Source organism: Mytilus trossulus, chromosome 7, assembly GCF_036588685.1.
Source record: "Mytilus trossulus isolate FHL-02 chromosome 7, PNRI_Mtr1.1.1.hap1, whole genome shotgun sequence".
In the NCBI taxonomy this organism is placed as follows: Eukaryota; Metazoa; Mollusca; class Bivalvia; order Mytilida; family Mytilidae; genus Mytilus; species Mytilus trossulus.
The window spans coordinates 57,230,159-57,256,600 of NC_086379.1; the positions used below are offsets into that span (position 1 = coordinate 57,230,159).

The 26,442-nt window shown below is 30.4% G+C and overlaps 1 protein-coding gene across 7 annotated transcripts in view; it reads right to left on the bottom strand.

Annotated features, from left to right (window-relative positions):
- Positions 1-26,442, bottom strand: part of LOC134725390 (dual 3',5'-cyclic-AMP and -GMP phosphodiesterase 11-like) — a 94,115-nt gene that overhangs the window by 56,108 nt on the left and 11,565 nt on the right. For all 7 annotated transcript variants that reach the window (XM_063589177.1, XM_063589180.1, XM_063589179.1 and 4 more), the window contains exons 2-4: positions 22,652-22,813; positions 12,501-12,590; positions 4,756-4,893 (exon numbers count right to left, since the gene is read on the bottom strand). In XM_063589177.1, coding sequence (XP_063445247.1) covers positions 4,756-4,893; positions 12,501-12,590; positions 22,652-22,813 — 390 coding nt within the window. The remainder of the gene's footprint in view (positions 1-4,755; positions 4,894-12,500; positions 12,591-22,651; positions 22,814-26,442) is intronic.

Genomic DNA, 26,442 nt, shown 5'->3' on the forward strand with positions numbered 1-26,442 from the left:
CAAGATAATAACCAAAAACAGCAAAATTTCCTCAAAATTACCAATTCAGGGGCAGCAACCCAACAACCGATTGACCGATTCATCTGAAAATTTTAAGGCAGATAGATCTTGACCTGATAAACATTTTTATCCGTGTCAGATTTCCTCAAAATGCTTTGGTTTTTGAGTTATAAGCCAAAAACTGCATTTTACCCCTTTGTTCTATTTTTAGCCATGGCGGCCATCTTGGTTGGTTGACCAGGTCACGCCACACATTTTTTAAACTAGATACCCCAAAGATGATTGTGGCCAAGTTTGGATTAATTTGGCCAAGTAGTTTCAGAGGAGAAAATTTTTGTAAAAGATTACTTTAATTAACGAAAAATGGTTAAAAATTGACTATAAAGGGCAATAACTCCTTAACGGGTCAACTGACCATTTTGGTCATGTTCACTTATTTGTAGATCTTACTTTGCTGAACATTATTGCTGTTTACAGTATATCTCTAACTATAATAATATTCAAGATAATAACCAAAAACAGCAAAATTTCTTCAAAATTACCAATTCAGGGGCAGCAACCCAACAACCGATTGACCGATTCATCTGAAAATTTCAGGGCAGATAGATCTTGACCTGATAAACATTTTTACCCCATGTCAGATTTGCTCTAAATGCTTTGGTTTTTGAGTTATAAGCCAAAAACTGCATTTTACCCCTATGTTCTATTTTTAGCCGTGGCGGCCATCTTGGTTGGTTGACCGGGTCACGCCACACATTTTTTAAACTAGATACCCCAATGATGATTGTGGCCAAGTTTGGTTTGATTTGGCCCAGTAGTTTCAGAGGAGAAGATTTTTGTAAAAGTTAACGACGACGGACGACGACGAGGGACGACGACAGACGACGGACGCCAAGTGATGAGAAAAAACTCACTTGGCCCTTCGGGCCAGGTGAGCTAAAAATGAACAACTAAGAAATTACCAATCTTGGAGACGCAATAGTTTAGCAGTGACACATTTTCAACTATTATGTAGTCAACTATTATGTAGGGATACAAAAAATGCAAAAACTTTTTCCCTTAAACTGAGGTTTTATTTTCTTTTATCAGAAATTGCTTTAATCTAAATGATGTACACTTGCAATTATAAGCTAAAACATATAGAGACATGAATTTAAAAAAAAATGGTCAACATGTCTGTATAAAAAGATAAAAAAAATAGAATCAAATAAAACAATCAATCAGAATAAATTCACAGTTTCAATTTAGAACTGTCTCTGAGTGAAAATAATTATGTATAAATTATCAAGCACCTTGTTAGGTTGTCGGATGTAATGCTCAAAATCAATTTCTGTTCAATTATCCTGTCTTACAAGGCAATGTCCACAATTCCTTATTCTAAGTCTCACGTTACCAGCTTGGTAAAACAATCTTAATAGCCATATGGGGATTTGGAAAACCTGCTTTAAGGAAATTAATGAATATTGCATAATTTTTATTTCTATTTCAAGTTAGGAAATACTATATAAATCAAGCCGATCAAGCAGTTTTACGTCATACTCATTGTTTTTGTGATTCACAAATAAATTTTTCTTGTTATAGATTCAGATTTTTCCCCAAAATGAAAGAATAGGTCTAAATTTACCTTTTTCCTGGATTTGATACCTTTCAAGTGTCCAAAATAATTACAAAACTAATTTAGTTTGCCCACGATGTCATGTATAAGAGATATAAATATAACTGATGTGTATTCATTCAATTGATGCTAGCGACAGTAAGGAGCTTAAAGACAACTATTGTAACAAATTACATCCTTTATTTATGGTAGAATTCCAATATAGAGAGGAAAGAATTAGATTTCTTGAAAATTCTTTTATCAAATTCCCTTTTCATATGACTCTTTTTAACTAAGTACTGTAAATTCAGAAACATGGTTATATTTTAATAAATGCAAATAATCAACTGGGAGAATATCTTAATAATAACTCGCATTTTAATATCAGATACATATATATAACTGTATGAAGATTTTTCTACAAATTGTATCTCATCTTTGTTCTTTTTATTCAACAATAGTAAAAACTTAATGCCTTTGATAATTTCTGAATTTTCAGTACTCACTGCCTGGACATACTGCCTGCTTTCTTAAAAGAACTGTTCACACAGAAGGCAAAACTTCTATACTGGCATGATTTATATGATAATTAAGTTAAAAAATTATGTAAAAAACAAATTTTATAACTCTAAGAGGTATTCCCCTTTTTTTGGTTTCTCATATGCTCCCAAATATGTAATTTAGTTAGCTTCCAATTAACTTTTGACTTTTTCACCAAATTGTAATACAGTTTTTAAGGATTGGAAAATAAAGTTAAAGAAGTTGTTAGAGATAAAAGACAAAAAAAATGTAAAACAATGAAAGTTGAAATGACGCAAAATTACTTATTGGAATATTTTGTCAAAAAAGGGTTTAACCTTAGAGACAGCATGTGGAATTAGAAAATAAAAAAACAAACTTGAAACTTTATCGTGATTTGTCCTCATTTAATATGGACTTACTATATAAAGGAAAATTCACTCTATAAAAATGAAGATAGAAAACTCTTTCCATTAAACAACAAATTTTATTGGATGAGACATAAACTAAACAATAAGATTACTAAAATAGTAGAAATTATGCTTATGTACTTTTAATTTCTATCTTATGTAAGTTTGAAAACAAGTTAAAGTATACATTTATTTTATTTTTTTAAATCCTATCAATTTGCTCACTGTCATAAACCTGGGTCTTACTGGTACCTAAGTGGAAATAAATTCTTCCATAAATACCAAATAATTTTTATGATGTTTGATCCAAATAAAATGAATGCATTAAAACTGGCCTATATATTATTTTTACAATAAATACTATAAAAATCTTTTTACTGTGAAGATTTTAATTAACACTGTTTGTATACTTTGGCTGAGAAATCTATACAATACAACATTTAATAGTTTCTATAAAATTCAACAATGCAAAACTTAAAAATGATAAACTTGTACCATATTGTCAATTTACTTAAGTATATGTTGAAAAGAAGAAAATAGATTGACAATTGATTGGGATATTTCATTTCAACATCTGCATTTAAGTAAATGAAACTCTTCATCTTAAATAATGCATGCATGAAACTCTTTTGTAGAAAAGGGATCAATATTTCATAAATCATTTAAAATCTTGTCTATATTTCAATTTATTACAATTTTTATGCTTTTGAAATGAAGTTATACTGTCTGATTGCATTGGGAAAGCTTTTATGCTCTAACCAATTTTCTTGTAAGGAGTAGTACTTTACTTATTTTGTCAAGAGCTATCTTATTCTAATATCAAACTCCAGTATTGAAGTCTAACATTAGGTCAGCAGAGTCAAGCTGTTTCCTCTGATCAAAATACTTTAAAAAACTAACAAATGTTTGAATAGCTCTTGAAAATTTTTAAATTCATTTGTCCTGTTGTAAAAATACTGTTTACCATATATTACATAAAAGTATTATGAATTTGTGTTTATACTTAGACAAGGCAATAACAATATTAAGGAGCATCCATCTGTGGCTATACCAGGACTCTTGACATTGTGAAGATGTGTAAATGTGACAGCCTGACAAAATCTGTTCATCGAATTAGGAAATTTTATTCAATAGAACAGACTTAATTTAAGGAGTTTTGATATAAAATATTTTTCCTGCGAAAATCATTCATTATTATGTTGAATTTTCACCCAAATTTGGTAATTGTCCGAGCAGTGAAATATCGGGAGATTCTATCCTGACAGACAGGGCAGTGCCATCAGTCATAAAATTCTGTTCAGTACTCGGAGTACAAAATGTGTGCTCAAAACACCAAATACATTATTTTGATTGGTTATATTCAGAGGCTGAGTACAATAATCATACTTGGTTATATTCAGAGGCTGAGTACAATAATCATACTATCTTTATATGACTTCAAGACCAGAAGAATGACTGAAATAAATAACTTGAGGTTTTCTTTCCCTTTAGTTCCCTCCATTCAAAAACTCATAAATGATTCAAAAACTCATAAATTATCAATGAAAAATTCCTACTAGGTAGATTATTTTTCAATTGAAAGTAATAATAAATTGGAATAAATGTATTCCATTCAATGAAAATAGAGAAAGAATGTAATTGAAAAAAATATGCACAATTATAAAAATAAACAAGTGCTAGTCTTCACTGTTATACAAGAGCTCAATCAGATGATCTGTTTTTTTCTACAAGGCTAATAACATATGGGAGAAATTCCAACAGTTTGATTTGTTAGTTGTGTACATGTACTTTTAGATGCACATCAATTTCATACGTCAGTTAAAACAGAAACATATTTCTTTCACATGAAACATCTCATATTAAGTGTGTCTCTTTAATCATAGTCTATTATCACTGTTTATATCCGTATAAAACTGCTTCCCAATTTGTTTGGTGCAAAATATCATGTTGCATATGGTAAAATCAAGAACTGTCCTGATTAAATAATCTTACACATACAAAGCTTTACAAATTTTCAAACTCTAATTATTTTGAAACCAAATGCTATTATGAAATGGAGACACTAATTATTTTGAAACCCAATACTATTGAGAAATGGAGACACAAGAATTTTTTTTCATGGGGTCATTTTTTAAATGCACAAGTGTCACTGGTTAAGAAATGGTAGTCTTAGTTCAATACCTACCACTTAAAACTTTAACACACTTAACAATTAAATAAATAAAACTTTACCACGTTTATGTCATCGATGAGCATGACCTGACATCGAGCACACTGTAATAGGGACTGGGTATGCATCATAATCTTGTATATCAGGTTGGCAACATTACTCTGCTCTTCAAATATCACACGAGCTAAGTCTAACAGCACCTGAAAACAGATAAACAACATATTATATATTTACTTGCTTATTTGTGATGTAAGTTGTATATTAAGATGACAGTTTCAAAAAAATAAAACCAGAGGTTCCAAGGTGCATAAAATACTTTTTCAGTGATCACATGCCTCAGCAAGTCTCAGTATCAATGCTTTTATGACTTCATGGACATCAACAATATTGGAAGATGATTTATCCTTTCATTGAAGTTTGGTTTCAATCCTGTCTTCACATGATTTTTCATTATTTTGAATTTATTGTTCTGTGAAACTTATATTTTAGAGAATAGCTTGTAGTGGCTAGTTATGTAATTATAAGTCATGTTGATTCACCAATGGCTGGCATATTTGTCATACTTCCTAACTGTAAGGGCAATTGTTGCCAAGTTGTTCCCAGTTTGGTCTTATATAGTAGTTTGAAAGTAGGAAACTTTTTCAAAAGCTTGTGCATTTCTTACAAAAGTAATTTATCGACATAAACTCTATCACATTGCAACAGTGGAAATAACAAGCTGGTTCAGTGGATTCAGTTCTGACAGAAAACCATTCAGAAAATTTATTAAATTCTGAGTTATTTTTACTTTTTTGCTATACACATTTTTTTTTAGCTAGCTAGAAAATGCATAGGTAGATATTCTTAAGACTGAAGCAGTACTGAGGAAGATGTCAATGAAAATGTTATCGTTTAAGATGGATTATTCAGGTATCTATCACCCAAATAGAATTTTCTCATATTTTTTCAAAATGAAGATTCTCCCATGCTTTTTTCAAAAACATTATAAAATAATTGGTCACCATGCTTTTTTCAAACTACAAGTTGTGAAAACATGTTCAAATTTGCATATATTGTTCATGAAAAATGCTTTTTTTGTGAATAAAAAGAAAACTTTAAAATAGAATTTTGAAATGAAATATGAGAAGATAGGTTTAACAATATGCTTGATGAAAATAAAATTGACAAATGGTATCACCGACCTTGTTTTCTTGCTACAAATTAAATTTGGAAATTAAAATATCATTCCCTTTTACCATTTGAGTTATCTCCCCTTAAAAGTCCAAGTTGACAATCATAAATATTTGAAATTTTTATTAGTTAAAATAAAGCAGTAAATCACTTTTTTTCTGTATTTCAATAAAAAGAGTTACACATAATAGCCAATCTGTTTCATAATTTGCAGATTTAAGAAAAGACCTAGACCCATTGTGAACAGCTATTTTACAATTAAAGGTGTCAGTATTCTACCTGAACTTAGATAATAAAATATTGGGAAATTATTTCAAATTGTTTTAGTTTATAGTCCACTTATGTTTCTGATCAGTAACATTTGTCCATTTAACTAACCAGAACCTTCCCTTGAGGCCAAACTATTTCTGACTATAAATATGAACTCCATAAATATCAATTTGTTCATTTAGTTGTTTTATTGCTAACACCAGATATAATGACCCTGTCATAATGACAATGGTCAATACTTTAACAGTCAATATTTACCATGAATGAAAATACTAGTAAAAACACTTGAGTTTGACAAAGACCAAGGTCAAGGAAGACTTCATGAGGACTGATTAAACTATCATATACACTTAAGTGGCATAAAGTATGCTTATTTTGATATGGGGTCCACATTTATAATACTCATTAAGGGTTCAAAATGTCCATGAACTGTTTTTGTTGGTGAAGAATCTTAAATAAATTTTATAGTCTCCTCTGACAGACCTTTGAAAATTCGTTTCTTCACAGGTTTGATATTAAAAAAAAATCCGTTCAAAATTTTCATGTTGTTATCAGGTTTGATATTAGAAAATGCTGGAAGAACATAACATGATAAATACACTTTTAAATTTAAAGTCACAGCAGATTTTACTAAAAGATTTTAATCAGGGGCAGATCCAGCCATTTTAAAAAGGGGGGGGGGGGGGGGTCCCAACCCAGGACAAAGGGGGTTCCAACTATATGTCCCCATTCAAATGCATTGATCAGCAAAAAAAGGGGGGGTTCCAACCCCCAGACCCCCACCCCCCTGGATCTGCCAATGTTGATTCAGATCATTCATCGTTAAATCTCAAAAGAACGAACTTCGATAAATAAAATATCACAATTACAAAAATATCTTAATCCTTAATCTTAGATATCTTAGCATTCAATAAGACAAGATGAAGAAAATTTGTGAAGCATCGTCCATGTAAAATAACCATCAAACTTCGTAATAACTCTGAATTTCAAAACGGTTAATCATGAAAGTTTTAGTATAGATAAAATAGTGCACATGTACTAGATAGACTCAAATTATACATATTCTATATTTAAGTAAAGGTTATACTGTAAATTTGAAAACAAGAATGTCATTTAACTACCAAGTCATATATTTGGTAACTTCACCTCAAATGTATTTACCATAATATTTATATTGAAGTCAAATGTAAAAGCAATAATAAAGTTCAAATGTACTTTCATCAATTCAATACACTGTAATCTTATTTTTACATTGTGTAAAATGTAATCAAAGTGTTTACAATTTATACATAAATTTGAAGGTGTACCACTAGATCTTAGTCTTCAAAGAACTAAATAATTAATGGACTATCATCCACAAACCTATCATAAATTAATGTGATCATCAATTCTAAATAATCAAATTCTTTATCAATTAAATTAAAATGAAGGTGGTCTAATACCTGATGATTTTTCATTAAGTATCCGGTTATTACACTGAAAAGCTTGATTATGTTATCATGATACCAATAAAAAGCCATCAGATCATTTATTAAACTTGCCTTATTATAACAGTAGCTACCTTCATTGGTTATCAAAGGACAGTATGGCTCCTGCAATTACCTTTCATTATATGAAGTTTTCTGATGCTTTATTAATGGTATATAAAATGGAATCATTAATTCTTCATGACATTTGGGGTTATTCACCATTATAGGAGCGACAATGTTTATCCTTGCAGCTATTTCTTTCTAATGACAGTCTGCTAATGTAACAATCGATCATAACCAAAATTACAGAAGAAAAAAACATATAAATATATATGGTGAATAAAGGTTTTATAGAAAGTGCTGACAATATCTAAATTGATTTTATTTTAAACAATTTGTTTATTGCATGAGACGAATCAAACATATTTGGAGAAGACGGATTGTTTTCATTGAAGATGTTATTTACGAAACCTTAACGCTTAAAGCTAAAGATTCCTGCTGAGATTTCAATATGATCCTTTATCATCACTGTAATATTCCAAACATAAAATAATTCCAATTTCAACTGTTACTTTTACTAATCATATTACTCTGTCAAAGCAGCTCATAAAAGAAGCTTGGCAAATCCTTGTCTTTATATGGAGGTAGCAATGTTATTATATTAATGTCTTTACATTTATGAGTTCAATTGTAAAGAGGATATTAAACCTTTAAGTAATACTAATACTTCATCTAGGACTAAAATATAAACAGATGAATGATATGCTTAAACTGATTTGATGAGAAAAGAGAAGCTTTAATCGCTTCTTTGTACAGCACCGTGACTGAAAATAAACTGGTATTGGGAACATAACTATGTCATACCAGCAGGTTGCTAATCCCTGATTTATCAAATTATATATAAAATCTTACAAGCTGAAAGGCCTATTCAAGAATTAACTGACTTCTTGCATTTGTGAAAAGTCTAAACATGACTGAATAAAAGAACATTTTTGAAATCCTACATACACATCCATTGCTTTTTGTATTTTTGCTGTGCACAAACTGATATCAAGTCATGGATGAAGTAACACCTTTCTTTCCTACCATACACAGTCAGGAACCTTGTTGATGGTAGTTGATTGTTAAATCTTAATATTGCTATTCAGTGTTGGTGACAAATATGTGATATTATGTCAACAGGTCTGTTAAATTTTTGAAAATATCATGTCCCAATTGTATTCATAAATTCCATTACTTTTTAAAATCATGATATTAAACAAAACGAGTATCAACATTAAATGCACTCGATAATCACCGTCTTACTTTTACTAAATTTTAATATAATTATAGCTTCAGCTGGTTCTAACTTTCAAGATGAAGCAATAAAAGCATTATTAGTCAATCATATGGTTGTGTCCTTGCATATAAAGGAGTTTCTATTCCAATGATCACCATCCACCAACTTTCCGGAGGCAATCACAGACAGAAATAATTGAAGAATTATTACAATAACACATTGGCTGATTCCTTGTATCAATAATTAACTTCAATATTTTGATCAGGTATTCTGTATATATCTAATCAAATAACTAAAGATAATTCAATATGTGTTCTCACTAAAGGGATAGGTTTCTACTGTACCCAGAGACTTAGGTTTTACTGTAGATAGTGAGACAACTGTTTTCCTCATATTCAGAGAAAACATTTTTTTTTTTTACAGAAAATAAATATACGTAAACTTCTTTGAAGATAAAAGATTTATAGCATGAAAAGGCTTTTTTTTTTTTTTTAAACAAAAGACAAAAGTGCTTATATAAGCTAGATTGAGTATAACTTTAGAATTTATCTGAATGAACTCATTGATAATAAAAAGATGATATTTTTGCAGCATACATGACACAATTTACAATACTAAAAAAATGCACCTTTTCAGACAAATGTCTAAAGGCATTAAAAATCTTCATTTAAATAGCATATAGAGTCAATTAAACTGAGTATATACAATACATTTGTCTATCTTTACAGAGACCCAAATACTGATTGAAATGCAGTAAGATCCTAATGATCATTAGTATTTGGATATAAAGTTCTTTGGCAAGGGTTGTTGGAAAAAGAATTGTTCAATTCACAGAAGGACACATCAGTGAGCCAGGGTTAAACTTAATCTGTGAAATAGACTTTTCTGCTGCACTGTCAAATACTTCTCATTAACACTCTCTTGGTGAAGAAAAGTCCTAATTGTTATGTGGTATAGTTCTGCACATTGTTGAAGGCCATATAATGACCTATAGTTATTAACATCATTTGGTTGTTTTCTTTGAGAATTATTAAAGAGAAGAATGTGTCTGAGGACACAAATGCTTTTGCTCAAATGGAAGATGGAAGGAGGAAAGAACAGAAAGACAGATGGTCAAGGGTAACACTTAATACTCCTGTTGACAACCATTCAAACCAAAACATGTCTTTATAATATCTAATTTGACAAATTTGAGCATTGTGAAATATTGTGAAATAACTGTCAAACACACACAAACAAACAACACATCTTAAAGATGTATCATTATCTCTTTTTATCAGTATAGCTGATAGCAGTGATTTGTAACTTTTAACCACAGAAAAATAAAATGTGAATAATTGTGTGGATTATTGCGAAACACACACACACAAATAGACAATTTGTGACTACATCTTTTCAAATCAACTTTTTGTGAATTAATTATTGTGACACACACCTAAAGAAACGTGAGAATTCCTATCTCACATACCAATGTATACTGAACACCATTATTTTCCTGCAAAAACAAAATTGAGAAATACATTTTTTTCTGTTCACCTATCAACTAAAAACATTATTTTTGTCCTCCTTTACTTACAATCATGTTATAATTTATTTCAAAACTTTGAAGTTAATTTGGCACAGGTTTTAGTACATGTTTGATTTATTTGAAAATTATGATATATGATGTAAAAAGTGAATACTAAAGTTGTTGAGATTTATGTGATTTTTCTTAAATCAAGTTTGATTTACATTTCAAATGAAGCGATATGATCATTATATTTTTTATAACAAAATGAAAAAGATCTAAATTTGATTATCAAGTGCAAACCTACAACATTTAGAAGGCATATAGTGACTCTCTCAGCAAGAAACTGTTAGATATTGCTATATTATCCTGTATCTGTAAGTTTTACTGACATTTTTTCAATATCATCAGACAACCTATAATTTCATATGAACATTATAACTTAACATCAACTCTTATCATCATGAAATCAACCAGTCACCCAAATATGAGGGAAAGCCAAGCCACATCAATAGTCGTTTTAAGTTTTGTTGAATTTCTAAAACCTGACATAAGTAATTCCCAAAGCATGTACATAGGAAATTTCATTTCAAGCTTAGGTATTAATATGAACCAAGAAAACAGCAGTATTCAACTTGGTACTATGATCTTCCTGTAGGTTTCCTGGGCCTTTAATTTTTGTTCGATAAGATTTGTATTTTTTATTTTTTTATCCTTCCTTAATCCTTTTTGTTTATTCCTTCATCTCACCAATTATCTTTAAAGAGCTTTTAGTGTTTCAGTACATCTTAACCATTCTATATTATTTTTAAAGCATTACAATAATCTAACAGCATCTAAAATAACAGTGTTCATTTAGAAACTATTGAAAAAATTTAGGTTGTTGATTGTAAACCACCGGATTGCCAAGACAATAACAATAGTCTTTTTTAGTTTGTTGTGTTGACTTTCCCATACCAGACAAAAGTAATTCCAGAAATATGTGTTGCATAGTGTGCTTTGTTTCAGTCTGAATTTTACAGCTTGTTTATGTTGTACTATTACACCACTATCTCAGATTTGGGGGAAAGTTGCAGTTGCTGTAACTTGTTTTACCCTGCCACATTCTGTATCTGCCTTTCTCAAGTCAGAAGCATTAGAGAGGGTGCCCCCCCTTAGGTCAGTCAGCGCCCCCCCCCCCCCCCCTTATGAAAAGTTCTGGATCCGCCACTGGAAGCCTGTAGCCTGTGGTTAAAGAGCAAAGCTGGATAAATGTTATTCTATAAACATATATGTTGTGTGTGCACCTTAATTATAACTTGCTTTTTATGTGTTTAGAGCATGGTTTACCATCACTTTTATAGATGTAGTAGCTGCTCTAAAGTTTTATTGTAGGTGAAATCAGTTTGTTGAATAACTGTCACATTGAGATTTAATCCATGATATCTCCCTTTTATGCAACAAATATTCAGAAAAAAAAACTATCATATGAATGCAAAGCACTGTAAATAATGAAGATTGATCTTTTGGACAAATTCCAATTAACGCCTCATAAAATCAGTGAATCTCATTCTTTTTTTGTGCATCATTGCTAATATAAATGATTATCTTTGGGAAAAAATGAATAAAAGATTATCTGAATGTTACAAATCATTCTTTTTCACACCCAGATTTTTTTTGATTTTTTTGGTTTAGAAATCTACTTTGTACTTGTTGAAACATGCTACAAAACTCTAAAAATGTAAAGTCTACTTAATATCAGTTTCATAACTCCAATAAGGCTTACATGATAAGCTTACATTCATTCCATCATGAAGCCAGGATAATAGTTGTGGTTCCCATTATTTTCACTTTTAGCTTTTATACATATTGCAATTATATTACAATATGCATGACAATTTAGTAATACTGAAGAGGTAATGCATGACTACTATTGCATATTTTCACTAGTATATTTTTATATTCCACAAGTTTGCATGGCAAAGCAAAGCTTAAAGACTCTTTGAAACATATGTTGGTCACTCTTGAGGTTGATGATTTGAATTTACTTTTGCACATTTGCAATACCACAGAGGATTGCATGCTTACTATTTTGTTCTGTGGGAAGTACATAGTTGCCTCACAATATCATACCTGATTTCTTCGGTTTTCTAGTAATGATTTCTCATACAGCTGTGCATTCTTTAGTCCAATACCACAAAATGCAAGATATGAGCCAAACACCTGAAGAAGAAAAAAGTAAAGTTATATAATATAATTTATATTCAAATGTCTGTGATATGTCAATTCTGATTGGGATGGCAATACATGGCATGTTTTTTTTAAATATAATTCTTTCTGTGACTGTCAAGAGACAGGAACCACACAGTAAATTTTTGTTGTAGGTTGCTGTCTACCCTATTTGGTTTTTGTTTGTTTAAAGCATACATAAGGCTGTTAAGTCTTTTCTTTTGAACTGCATCACACAGTAACATCCTTAAAATTTGGGCATGAATGATAGTTTTATCATTAAAAATTAAGTACTTGATTTATTGATGTCAGACCAGAGGATGATATTCACACTTTGTTGATTTGAATACTCAATTTATACATAACATAGGTTTTGGGTGCTTTTCCATTATTTTTTTTAAAGCTAACCATTGCATCCTTTTTTTAGTTATATTTTTGGGTTGCTTTCCGATAAGTCAACCTGTCCTAGATACCAGGCTTACAATTTTGTATGCAAGACACATGTTTTGTCAACAAAATACTCATCAGTGACACTTAAAAAAAGTTAAAAAAAAAAAGGCCAATTAAATTTTGAAGTTTCAGAGCATCAAGAACCAAAAATTCAGAAAATCTGAGTGGCAAAATACAGCTTTTAATCAAAATAATGCTTTTTCACATTTTCATTGTGCTATCTGTTATTCAAATAATTTCATTCATAACATCATAAGGAAGTTAAGTAGATTGTAAATGGTGAAAAAAACATCTGCATACAGGTAAAATAAATTTACATTATACAAACACTAGATATGAAACGAATGCATGAATGTAAGAGCAATTGAGAACATGTAACTGTCACCGTTTGCTGACAATCACATCAAAGATATTTAATCTAAAGTTATGACAACTTTACAAATATATTATGACAGATAGGAAATATGACTTAAGTATAATCATTTTAGAAAGATTGTTTGAATTTAATATTCATGTACTTTTCTGTACAATCAGAAGATTAAATGTCATTTGGTCACATCCAACATCAACTACCTTCATCTATTCTCATAGGTGGATCCAGGGGGGGGGGGCCTTGGGGGCCTGCCCGCCCCTTTAATGGGAAAATTTTTGTTGATTATATAGGGAATCATTAAAGCATGACTAGAGCGGCCCCCCCCCCCCTTAGGAAAAGTTCTGAGTCGTCAGTTTCTTCTGTCCCTTATAAGAAACAACAGATTAATATTTGTATAGAAAGTACATTAAATCAGCAACATATAGTTTTCTTTAAGAAAAATCTACAGAGTAGAAATCAGAAGTTTGATAATTCTAGGACAGATTTTAGACGTTTTTTCAACAATTTTATGTGCTTTTTTCGCTGTTCACTCATTTTGAAAGAATTCAAGCAGTATTATTTCAAATGATATATTTAATTTTTTTTTTTCAATTTTCAGTTGAAGTTCAACGTGTCAAGGCTGTATGCCAAATTTTGGAAAATTCTGTGACATAGCCCATTTACTGTAACTTGACCTCAAGTTGCTCTTATTTTATCATTCCTTGATTTCCGTCTGATTTATTCCTCCCTTAGTTGCTTTTATTTTTTATTTTCCTGAATTTTTATCTGATTTATTCCTCCCTTTGAATATATTATTATTCATGAATTTACATGACCATGCACATCTGGGTCCCCAAAGTTCAACAGTAAAAATGTGTTTTTATACAGGTGTTCAAAGCCATTCTATCAAAAGCATATCAATTATTAAAATCCTTCCCTATTCATGAACAAAAAAACTGAAGTTTTGAAGCAATTTTACTTAAGTCAACAATGAATAGAAAAATAAGGAAAAATTAGTTATCTATATTGATTTTTCAAATAATTCTAATATTTGTTATGGGTTCATTAGGTTTTTCTGATAAAAAGCAGAGTATTTCTAAAATATTGTTCCTTCTTCCAGGAGTTCAAGTTTCCCTGAAGTTATAAAATATACCCCAATAACATTCAGCTATTTTTAGCTTACCTGGTCAAAGGTTCTAGAGTGTAATAAAACAGTTAAGATTTATTTGGTTATTGGTCTTCTAGATCAAAAGGCAAAAAAGCACTTCAATGTCATCATAGCTAACTTAAATGGAGGAAACTTATCCAAAGTTATAAATTTGATTATTTATGTACAACAAATATATAATTAGATTGTAATGTCAGAATTTCAGTTTACTATGTCAGCTTTATAAGTAGGTAATATATTTTTCAAAACATATACCATCAAACCATTCACACCGATTTTCAATATGGTTTTGTCTGATATACCGTATAGCGGGTTATTTTCTTAGGGTGCAAATTTTTGCTTATTTTCGCGGATAGAACAAAATTGCCGAAATAAATTCCGCCAAATTAAAGGTATGAATAAAAGTTTTTAATCCGCTAAAATAATAACCGCCAAAATATTTTGTATACCTTGTTCAATGAAAATCGTGAAATTTTACACCCGCAAAAATAACCCGCTATACAATATATCTATTCTATTTTTAAAAGATCCAACTTGATTTCAACAATTCTTCTCCCAAACTTTCTGCCAGGTGAGCTCAATAAAGCAATATCAAATTAAAACTTATCTTCAGCATTGCTTGCTGTGTATGCTTGTTCATTGTTGAAGGCTGTACAGTTGCCTACATCATTTGAACTTCAGTGGATAGTTGTCATATTGGCAATCATACCACTTCTCCTTCTTTATATATGCTAATTTCAGTAGCAAGTTTCCAAGTTCAGTGACAACTACTCTTTCAATAGCAAGTTGTGGGTAGCAATGCAGTACAAACAAGAATTTATTAGTAACTATATAAATACTTGGTACTCAATTGTGATAGTTTCATGCAGCTGATGACTGGCGGGCGGGCGGGATGAGCTCTGAATATAGGTCAGTATTTTTGTAATTTGAACTTTGACGTAATAACAAAAGAGCAGGGTTATTTAATTTCATTTTCAAAGGAATTCATATTTAACTTTACTAAATTACCTTAAATAATAACCTTTATATTTTTACATTAGGTGAACAGAAAGTTAATACTTAATTTTAAAACTAATGGGTTTTTTTACACAAGTTTTCTAAATTAAACAGAAATACTTAAAAGTCTATTCATGCCTTATTTGCTTTTTATTTAACCTCAAATATACAACAAATAAAAGGTTAATAGAACATATTAGTATTAGACCCACTTAACGAACAATAGTACTTTCAATGTACAAGTAAAAATATTACTAATGAAAATTGCCATCTTCAAGTGGAAACCAAAAGAGAACTACATTCTACTGTAGACAGGGCATGAATATAGATGTGTAAAATTTAAAGAAGTAATGTACTGTATATTCAAAAATTATTGCAAGTTTTTTATTATTGCAAATAAAAATACAATATTAAAAACTGTCATTTATGAAAAATCACCATAATAAATGCATTTTTGTCCTTTCTTCCAAAATGGCAATAATAAATGCATGCAATAATTCGGAATTAACAGTTAAATAACATTACCAATATCTTGATTCAAAACATTATGTTCAAGGATGAAATAATACACTCAAAAGAGTCATCAAATGTATTTATAAAAACTGAAAATTTACATGCTACAAAAATGTAGAAACTATATCCAGAGGACAAAAAACATAACAATTCAAAACAGAAATACTGCTTTTTTTACAATTAGCTGGCTTCAACTATGATTATCTTTAAGAAACCTTATCACAATTAATCCCACAGCCATTTTCCCAACATGTCAGTTTATTAGACGAATCCCTGACATTTTCTGAGATTTCCTTCATTGCATGCCATCAAGGAAAACACATCAATGACTTGATGACAATATCTATGAGGCTCAAGGGTACAATAATCATGATTATGCATTTAAACCTATTCAACTGACAGACTAACTAACTAAGAATAACTTCTTTTTAACATGCTTTCTTAGAATCAAATCCATCTTATTATAAAGTGCTTATTGAACACATTTGAAATCGAATACTTGGGAATAATACAGAAGAACCGAAAAAATTAATCTGTTAGATTGTCAAAACACATTATTTCTTGAATATTTTTATAGATGAGAATTAAAGCTGATGATGTCAATGAAACAAAACCTGTTTTTAATAACTTTTGAATCCAAAGTTTAGCTTCACATTGGCGGATCCAGGGGGGGGGGGGTCCGGGGGTTGGAACCCCCCTTTTTTTTTGGCCGATCAATGCATTTGAATGGGGAAATATAGCTGGAACCTCCCTCTTCAAAATGGCTGGATCCACCACTGGCTTTATGACTACGTGACTACATGTTGAAAAATTACAAGTAAAAGCAGTATAACACTAATAACCAAATTGATTCAAATAAGCAATATATTCCCTGCACTATCCATCCATATTTTACAAGGACGTCAAAACAAATCAAAACTCCAATTTAATTACTCCCCTGTGTAAATCTAATACTGTGTTTACTTTCACTTGTTTAAAAAACAAAAGCTGCAGTCTAAATATCTGGGAAATAGCAATGTTAGAAACAAGCAGGAAAAGAAAATATAAATCAGTCAAGTCATAGGAGGAAAGGTGGAATCTAATTATTTTGTTTGTGTTCATGTCTGATTGTGTATTTACTGGGGATACATTGAAAGTTTTATTTAGGAAACAGATAGGTTTTGATTAATTTAGACTTTAAGCAGATGCTTTAGTGATGGATTTTGTAGTTTGGAAGCCATCATACCATTAATTAGTCTGGTCTGTTATTCAGCACCCATTGTTTTATTACAAAACATATACCTTTCATCCCCTGACCAAACATTCCTCATGTTATATACAGTGGCAGATTCAGGGAAAGGAGGTGTAAGAGGACCCTTTAATTGTACAATTTGTTTTTAAATCTCATGTTTTTCAAGATTTATATTTGGTAATTTTTAGGCCTTGCTCTGATAGAGGCTATATATATAATTTCAATTAACACCAATTACTCCCTTCTAGATTCCTGAATTTGTTTCTGATAACCATTTAGTAGATAGTTCTTCTGGTCAATTAATTTTATAAATTTTCTATTTGGTATTGGAAAAAAAGTGTCTGTAATGAAAGGCAATTCTAATTTGGTAAATCTTTAATAATCCCCTTAAGCTTGCCTGTCACTAAGTATATCTCTAAGACTCTTAAAACCAATTTAAGAAGGAAAACCTTGAACCATTTCTGCACTAATTGTTATAAGCAGACAGAATCTTCATAAAAGAGCTTTTCAATACACTCACATATTTGGTCTATGATTTTCAGATGATACAATTTTTATCTGTTTTTCTTTTAAATGTTGACCAGAAACTAAAAGAAGGTCAGGACAGCTACTTTTAATAAGTGAGTGGATAGATTTCTCCTTTAAATGCTTATACATGTACTTCATTGGGCCAATGGCATTCAGCAGTGTTTATAAATATGCATTCATGTTTAAACTGATGTGGACATTAATTCTGGCAATCATACCACGTCTTTTTTTATATTAAATCTACTGTTTGACTGCTCATAGAGAGTTCCATTCTCTTGGCATGTTAATGAACCATTTCAACATTTCAGAAGAAAATGCCTAGGTACTTGGCAAACATTTAATTTGTAAAATATCTTTGTGTTAATTCTCTTTAGATACCATTGATTTCTCTTTAGAAACAATGCAAAGTTTCAAACTTAATTTGTTTCAGTAAAATAATTTGTTTGTGACACTGAACATTAATTGAAAAGATATTCAATTTTCTTTCAAATGATATGAAATAAAGATAAATGATCATTGGCATAGATGCAAGCCAGCAAGTTGTCAAACATTAAGCTCTTACAAAATCAAATTACTGCTAGATTTTATAAGAAACCTTTCAAATTGCACTAGCAAGATATAGTTTGTTCTGTTGACACAGATTTGAAGTAAAGTACAATAGATCATACTTCTAGATTCTTTTTAAGAACTGTGTCAAAAATAAGAATTCGTGTTGTTTATTCTTTAGTTTTCTATGTTGTGTCATGTGTACTATTGTTTTTCTGTTTATCTTTCTCATTTTTAGCCATGGCGTTGTCAGTTTGTTTTAGATTTATGAGTTTGACTGTCCTTTTGGTATCTTTCGTCCCTCTTTCAATATTTAATATGGTGAAAGAATTAAATAAAAAGTGATTACAGTTTATAACAGGTATATCCACTGCTGATGAAATATATTGTTTGTGAAAACTAGAGGATTAAATTGTCAATCATGCATTTAGGATCTATTCCTCCGTTTATATAAGACTCTTACTCAGCTCTGTCTTAATAAAGCCTACTTAGTCCTATTAAGTTCTGTAGTAATTGGCACTTACTGGGTAATAGCAGGATTTTTGAAAAAAAAAGTTTTTTGAAACTGTCACTTAGGAACACTCATGGAAACTATGCTAAAATAAATAGTTTAATAAGATTACCAGTTAACCTGTAATTACCACTGTAAGTGGGTTTTTTCTACTGATTTGTACAAATGTATACCATAAGTCACAATTTTTCTTGAATCATATTTCAGAAAAATATTTAGATCCAATCCATTTAATTAACCTATTTTGCAGCTTAAGCATATTATTAAAAAAGGAATATTTGAGATAAACCCTAGCAATGATATTTGAGATATACAATTTTCTAAGTAGATTTATGCCAATATATCACATCCATTATGGTTCTTGACTATTTTTTAATTCATATTCTAACCTGTAGCATTTCATAGCATTTGGATCTGTAAAAAAAACAGAATTCAAAGACATATTGCCTTCCAAAACACTGCATCAGTATTAATTAGATAGTGCATTAATCTACAGGAAATGAAAATTTCCATGTTAGACGCTAATTTTGCGTGATGTATCCAAGGGTATCGTAGGCAACAGTGACATCACAAATATTATCCCAACAGGGTATTATCATTAACAATGAACAATATACTTATGATTAGAAAGACCTTAATAAGAAAATGTTGTATTCATTATGAAAATTAAATTTACCATACCAGGCACAAGAACCAATTGAGTAAAATGGTGATGTTATTATTGGTTTTGTAATATAAAAAAAACATCCTCAGGGATTGATTCTTTCTAATTTAGTTTATAAGATTTGCGTTTTCAATTATAGTGGGAAATAAAAAAGAAATAGGCATCAAATCTACTGTGCATTTAAGCGTCCTGTACTGATCAAGTATTATCTGGACAGACATTAAGTCCCCTAGTCATATAAAAACTTCAGTTTCTTTAAATTGTTACTAATACAACTCTGATTTATATCAATTAACATTTAGCTTTACTATCTTCCCAAGCCAAAAAAATAACGTGTTTTATGTCAGACGTGATTCTGCGAAAATTTCTTTCCAGTGTTTTACTTCCCCTAAATGACCTTTAGTCAGCTTGTTCTATTTGCTGTTACACTAGCATAATTCTAGGGGTTTTAAAATCTTAATTTACTATTTAATGTTAGAATTCTTGATTGAAATAAATGACTACTGTTAATTCAGAAATTATTGCGAGGTTTTTATCATTGCGAAAAATGCAATAATTTAAACTCGTATTTTGAATCACTTTAAATGAATTAAACAGGACTTTTCTCAAAATCGTAAAAATTAAAATGGCATTTCAGTCTAAAATGACAAAATTGCAATAATAAATGCACACAATAATTTCGGAATCACTATTATTTTTCCACAACTATTCTGAATCAACAGTATTACTTTTCCACATCTACCATTTTGATCCAAATGTTCAATTAGGTGGTACATAATTAATCAATAGTGTTTCATATTGAAGTCATTTACAACTTTAAAAGTCACATATGTCTAGACCCTCCACACCAAATATATTCTGTATTGACTATGATGATGAACATTCTATATAACACTTTTTCAAGCTCCTTTTTCAGGCCATTCCAGACAAAGTTTATTAATGGTTTTTGCTATTTTTGATAACACATTGTCTGGAAAAAAACCTTTATCAAAAATAATTTTCATTGATTTTTATTGAAAGAGCTTATATAGAAATACATTTTTTTCTGTAAACTTGTTGTGTATAGCTCATATAACAGTGAAATTATTACATCATTCTCATATTCAATTGTTTCAAACGGCCAAATAATTACAAGTAAACATGCAAAAGAGCATTGCCTTGCAGTTATGCATTGTATTGCTCTCACCATACTTCTATTACTATTAGAGAAATGATTTTTGGGTTTACTATACAATCCTCTTTTTGTTTACGGCTGAATTGTAAAATCCTATTTAGTATTTTTGTTGGCGGTTATATTTAACAAGAGTAGATTTATTGAGATTTTTTTTATGAATTTTGTAAATATTTTCGTCAAAATTTCCTGTATGTAAGTAAAATTGATGATCCAAAACACCACTGAGTTCAAATATTTTTAATCCACCAATATACATGATATAGGTAGTAGTTCAGAAAAATGTTGAAGCCTTAATCTTGACTGCTTTTAATATTTATTAAAGGTTAGGAAATGAAATGGGTCCAATTCTTTAAGCTTAATGTACATTTTCATTATCTCCAATTTATTTATTATAATGACAGATTGATATATATGCAGACAGGTAATTATATTTCTTAGAATAATTATTTGGATATATCACATTAAGTTTTAAACATCAAATGAAACCTTTTGTTTGTAAATCATCAGTTCATAAAAATTATGTGCTAAAATGAAAGTTGTAACTCCTTCAGGCTAAGACTATCATTTGCTGTTCTGTTTAATTACTTTTGGTGCTCTTGAACTAATGACATATTTTTATTATGTAGGTTTTTTTTCTATCCAATGCATGGCCCTATGTACGTAAATTATCTTGTAAAAGTAGGGTAAATAAAACAATAATAGTGTACTTCGATTATCAACCTTTCCACATTGCATAGTAAAACCAAGTATCTATACTGCTGTGAAATATGAATTTCCATATATTTTCTATAAACAGGTTAAATTAATCTTATATATTGAATTAATTATTAGATGAATCCAATACTTTAATCCTCAATTTTAATTGATTTCAAATTATTTACCATTTGCAAGGCAATTTTAAATAAATAATTCACAAAATTAAAAAATTATTAAGTGCATATTTATTGGTACTTTTCCCTCAACCATTTCTAGGTAAATTAAAGTTTATGTTTGAACCATTAGGAAGCTGATAATTATGGCATATCAATTTAACAGTCCCACTGTTTTAGATGACATGTGTCTGGGTTATTTTCTTTATTTTAGTGCTAGATAAGAATCAAGCTTATTTAAGATTTGATTTTTTTTATTTAGGATTAAAGTAATTAAGTTGAATAATTATGAAACAACTAACTATTACAATAACCATCCAATAAAAAAAGTCAGCTCTTAGTGGTGGCCTTTTACGCTATCAACAGCAAAATTCCAAAAAAATTAAAAAATTTACCTCTCAAAATTTTTTGGACTTTTGGGTCAAAGTTTGATTTGCAAGTTGTTGTTTAAGCCATGTTTAGATGGTTCATTGATTCATGAATCATTAATATTTAAGGGGAGGAACACAAGACAAGTTCTTTCATTTTGAAAAGATAGTTTATTCTTGGATCACACTTTCATATAAATTCTACTATATTCTTCCTCCATCAGAAATATCAACATACCAGTACTTTTATGGCAGTGTTGTCACAGAATGTTTCATTATTTTAAGAATACAATGGTAACAGCTTCAATGATAGTAAGTTCTATAAACATTGGAGATGAGTTAACTAGGAGGGACATTTGCGTCCTATGCAACACATTGTGCTAACGGGAGTTGTAAGTTGTAAGAACTAGGATGGTATGAATAATCTTATAGTGCACATGTTCAGTCTAACCCAAATAATTGAGTCCTTCCCTGTAATCAATCTCGCTTACTTGTGAGAATGAAGCAGTCGTAGACCAGCAGAATATAACAACTAAATAATTCTGGTTTATGTTTAGTCACAATATTTTACAAATTGTAGAGTGAATATCCTATAAACATTTGGAATTAAAATCACAATTAATCTACGCTAAAAAAAATCATTCAAACTTCCTAAAAATCAAAGGATAATATAATGAATTGTTACCTTTTCATCATGTTCATCAAATGGTTCTTCCTGTATACTGATCTTATTGACAGCCTGAGCTACACCAATAACCTTCCCTGAACAATCTTTTATAGGCATACTCAGTATACTCCTTGTCTTGTAACCCATCTTCATATCTACTTCATTATTAAATCTTGGGTCCTAAAAATAAACAAAATAAAAATTTCATATACAGTTTTCACATATAAAACATTAAGCTTTTTTGCAAGTTTGTGGCTAATATCACATTTCAATATTCAGCAAACCATGAAATCTAGGTCAAACCCCTGATTCAACATAATACATATTTTACTAAAAGTTCATATCATAGTAACATTTATACTTTCTAGTAGTTTCAAGTGAAATATAGCTCAATAAGACACAATTTCATGGGACACTTTTTTGGTTTACAGATACATCCACAAGTTCATAGTTAGATGTGAGTACGTACATTTAACCAAATAATTTACCATATAAGAGGTACATGTATGTGAGCAGACAAACAGAATAGCATCATAAAAAAGGCATACAAATCTTTCATTCACTAATTTTGCTACAAGTTGGACAAGCATATTCTGTGGTCAGCAGACTGGCCCAGCTTGTATGTCTCAATCAGCCAGCTAAGGTTATGTGTCCTCTGACAGCATACTTAAATAGGAGTGACACATTATTTACTTTAACCATAAACTATAATAAGAACATATCCCAGAGTTCACGAAATCTTTTTTTCCCTGGTGGTCCTTGAAGAAAATCTGCTGATCCTCACAATTAATTTCGATTGAAAAATACTAAAATTGTGTCAGTCCTATGTAAAATTTTGGTGGTAAAATCCCAAGGACCACCACTTTTCGCGAACTCTGCTGATATCATATGTGTCCTATTTTTAAAAAAAGACACAAGTGTGTCCTTTGTAAGCAAATGTATTTGTGATTTTACTCAAGGAAAAAAATAATCATAGTTCATTTTAATTCTAACCTACACTAGCCCTATTTGTCTAAAGGAGAAAACTCTAGAACACATATTTTTTGTTTGGCCTTATACTGGTACATAACATTTAAAAACAAGACTTTTATTACTCTTATACAATAAATGTTGTGTAAGAAGGTGGTATCAATTTAAAAACATTAAAGCCAAAAAATTGTTAAATCGATGTTAAGAAAGTGTTACATGATTTAATTTGGGAAAAAACAAAGTTCACAATTTTTATAAACTTACAACAATTGAATTCAGAAATACATTTCATAGACATCTACTGTTCAAGACAGTGTGTTCCCTCTAGATGTGCTTTGTGTTGTTGATAGGTTGCTGCCTCTTTGACACATTATGGATAATTTGTGTTTATGCATGTATAAATTATTTCAAGACACTCTTACATTATAATTATCATGCATCTCACAGGGGCGGATGAAGCCATTTTAAAAAAGGAGGTTTCAAATAGATATAGGAAGATGTGGTGTGAGTGCCAATGAGACAACTCTCCATCCAAATAACAATTTAAAAATTAAACCATTATAGGTTAAAGTACGGCCTTCAACACAGAGCCTTGGCTCACACCGAACAACAAGCTATAAAGGGCCCCAAAATTACTAGTGTAAAACCATTCAAACGGGAAAACCAACGGTCTAATCTATATAAACAAAACGAGAAACGAGAAACATGTATATATTACATAAACAAACGACAACTACTGTACATCAGATTCCTGACTTAGGACAGGTGCAAACATTTGCAGCGGGATTAAACGTTTTAATGGGCCCAAACCTTCTCCCTTTTTCTGAAACAATAGCATAACATCACAACATAGAAAAACATACGATAAAATATCAATTGGCAGACTTAACTCAAACCCAGGATAAATGGGGGGTTCCAACTATATGTCCCCATTCAAATGTATTGATCAGCCAAAAAATGAGGGGTTCCAACCCAACACTGTCTCATCATTATTTTAATCAAGTAAAATGTATAACTTATAATGTCTTTCCAGTAGCAGGCATCACTTTGATCACATACAAAGTTTAAGAATCAGAATCAGAATTAGATAAAAAGATATTTGAAAATTGAGAAATGAAACATTATAATTTATTAAGACACTGCATTGAAAGTAGATAAACTGATGTTGTTTTTTAAGGTTGTTCAAAAATCTGTATCATCATATACAAATTTCTCTGAACCAAAATGGAAAAAGTTAGTATGAAAACAAATTCATCAAAATTTCATGAAAACATAGTGAATCCCTTACAAGCATTCAAGTGTTCAAATTTCAAAAAAAAAAGATTTTGTAACGTGTAAGATTTATGCATTTATACATAACAATATGATTGTGATATACTTTGTGTTGAGTTCATTTATCATTACCTATTCTAAGATACAATATTTCACATTGAGCATGTGTCTGACTATTCTATCCAAGGGGTCCTGTCTTGAGTGATTCCATCTGTGACAAGAATTTTATATTCTTCTTGAATACAAAGAATGAACTTCAAAATAAATTAACCAGTCTAATGTGACCTTATTTTAGACTTTCCTTTTGATTGTACTTGAGACAGGTTTAACTGTCCTAACCTTAGATATATGCAGTGACTTATTAGTTTGTTAATTGGTCTTAGTTGTATGGCACTGTCTATACTCCATACCTAATTAAGTCATACTTTATTACTGTGGATTCATTATTATTCGTTGGATACCAATTTTCGTGGATTTCGTGGGTACAAGTGAACCAAGAATTTAAATGTTCAACGAATAACAAATTTTCGTTAAGCTTGTATGAAGACTTTGGCTAAACCACGAAATTAAATATCAACGAACATGAAAGTTTTCATTAATTCACGAAAATTGGTAACCACGAAAATAACTGAATCCACAGTATCATATGGTCCAGTAAAACATGCAAGGTTTTTGTCAATTCAAAACTCATTCTGATCAATTTTACATGTTCTTGTAAACCATCTTTCAAATATATTGCTTTTAACTTTTTATAATCTATAATGTTTCATTTTGTTCAGCATAAATAAATATTTATTTAAACATGAATTTTTATTTCATTTATAGAATCTGTATTTTTTATTGGCTGACAACAATCGCAAGGCACTCCCAGGAGCGGATCCAGCCATTTTAAAAAGGGAGGGGGGGTTCCCAACCCAGGACAAAAAAAGGGGGGGGGGGGGGGGGGTCCAACTATATGCATTGATTGTCCCAAAAAAGTGGGAGTTCCAACCCCTGGAACCCTACCCCTGGATCCACCACTGACTCCAACATCATATTTTGGGGGTTTATAAAATACAACAACTATGACTGCAAGTGCTATTCATGAAAATGTTAATAAAACAAAACAAACAAAAAAGAGGGTACAAGTCTTTCAGAATGTTTACTTCAATAAAAAAAAACTTCTATAATTGGTTTTTCTAAAGCTTTGCAATTATATGCACTTGAGGAAACTGGTCAATGAAGCAGGGTGCAAGAAAAGATGTACTACAAGGACCTGATTATTATCTCTGAACATAACTGATAATCACCCTCACTTAACTCTCCGCCTGCGGTAAAAGGAACATCTCCTAAGCTTAAATGAACACAATTTAATATACACAGCTCCATCTTATACGCTTCCATAACAAGTCAATTACATTAAGTTACTTATAAGACAATGTTAATGGGAAAGCAGGAGCTGAAAATATTGTTTTCTGTCTGGTATTATTCCTGTAATTTACTGAAGGTGCCAAAATGAATTTGTATAATGGATCAACGAGTTTCTCTTTAGATGGTAAGAGCTGTCTCATTGTGAATAGAAGTGGTAA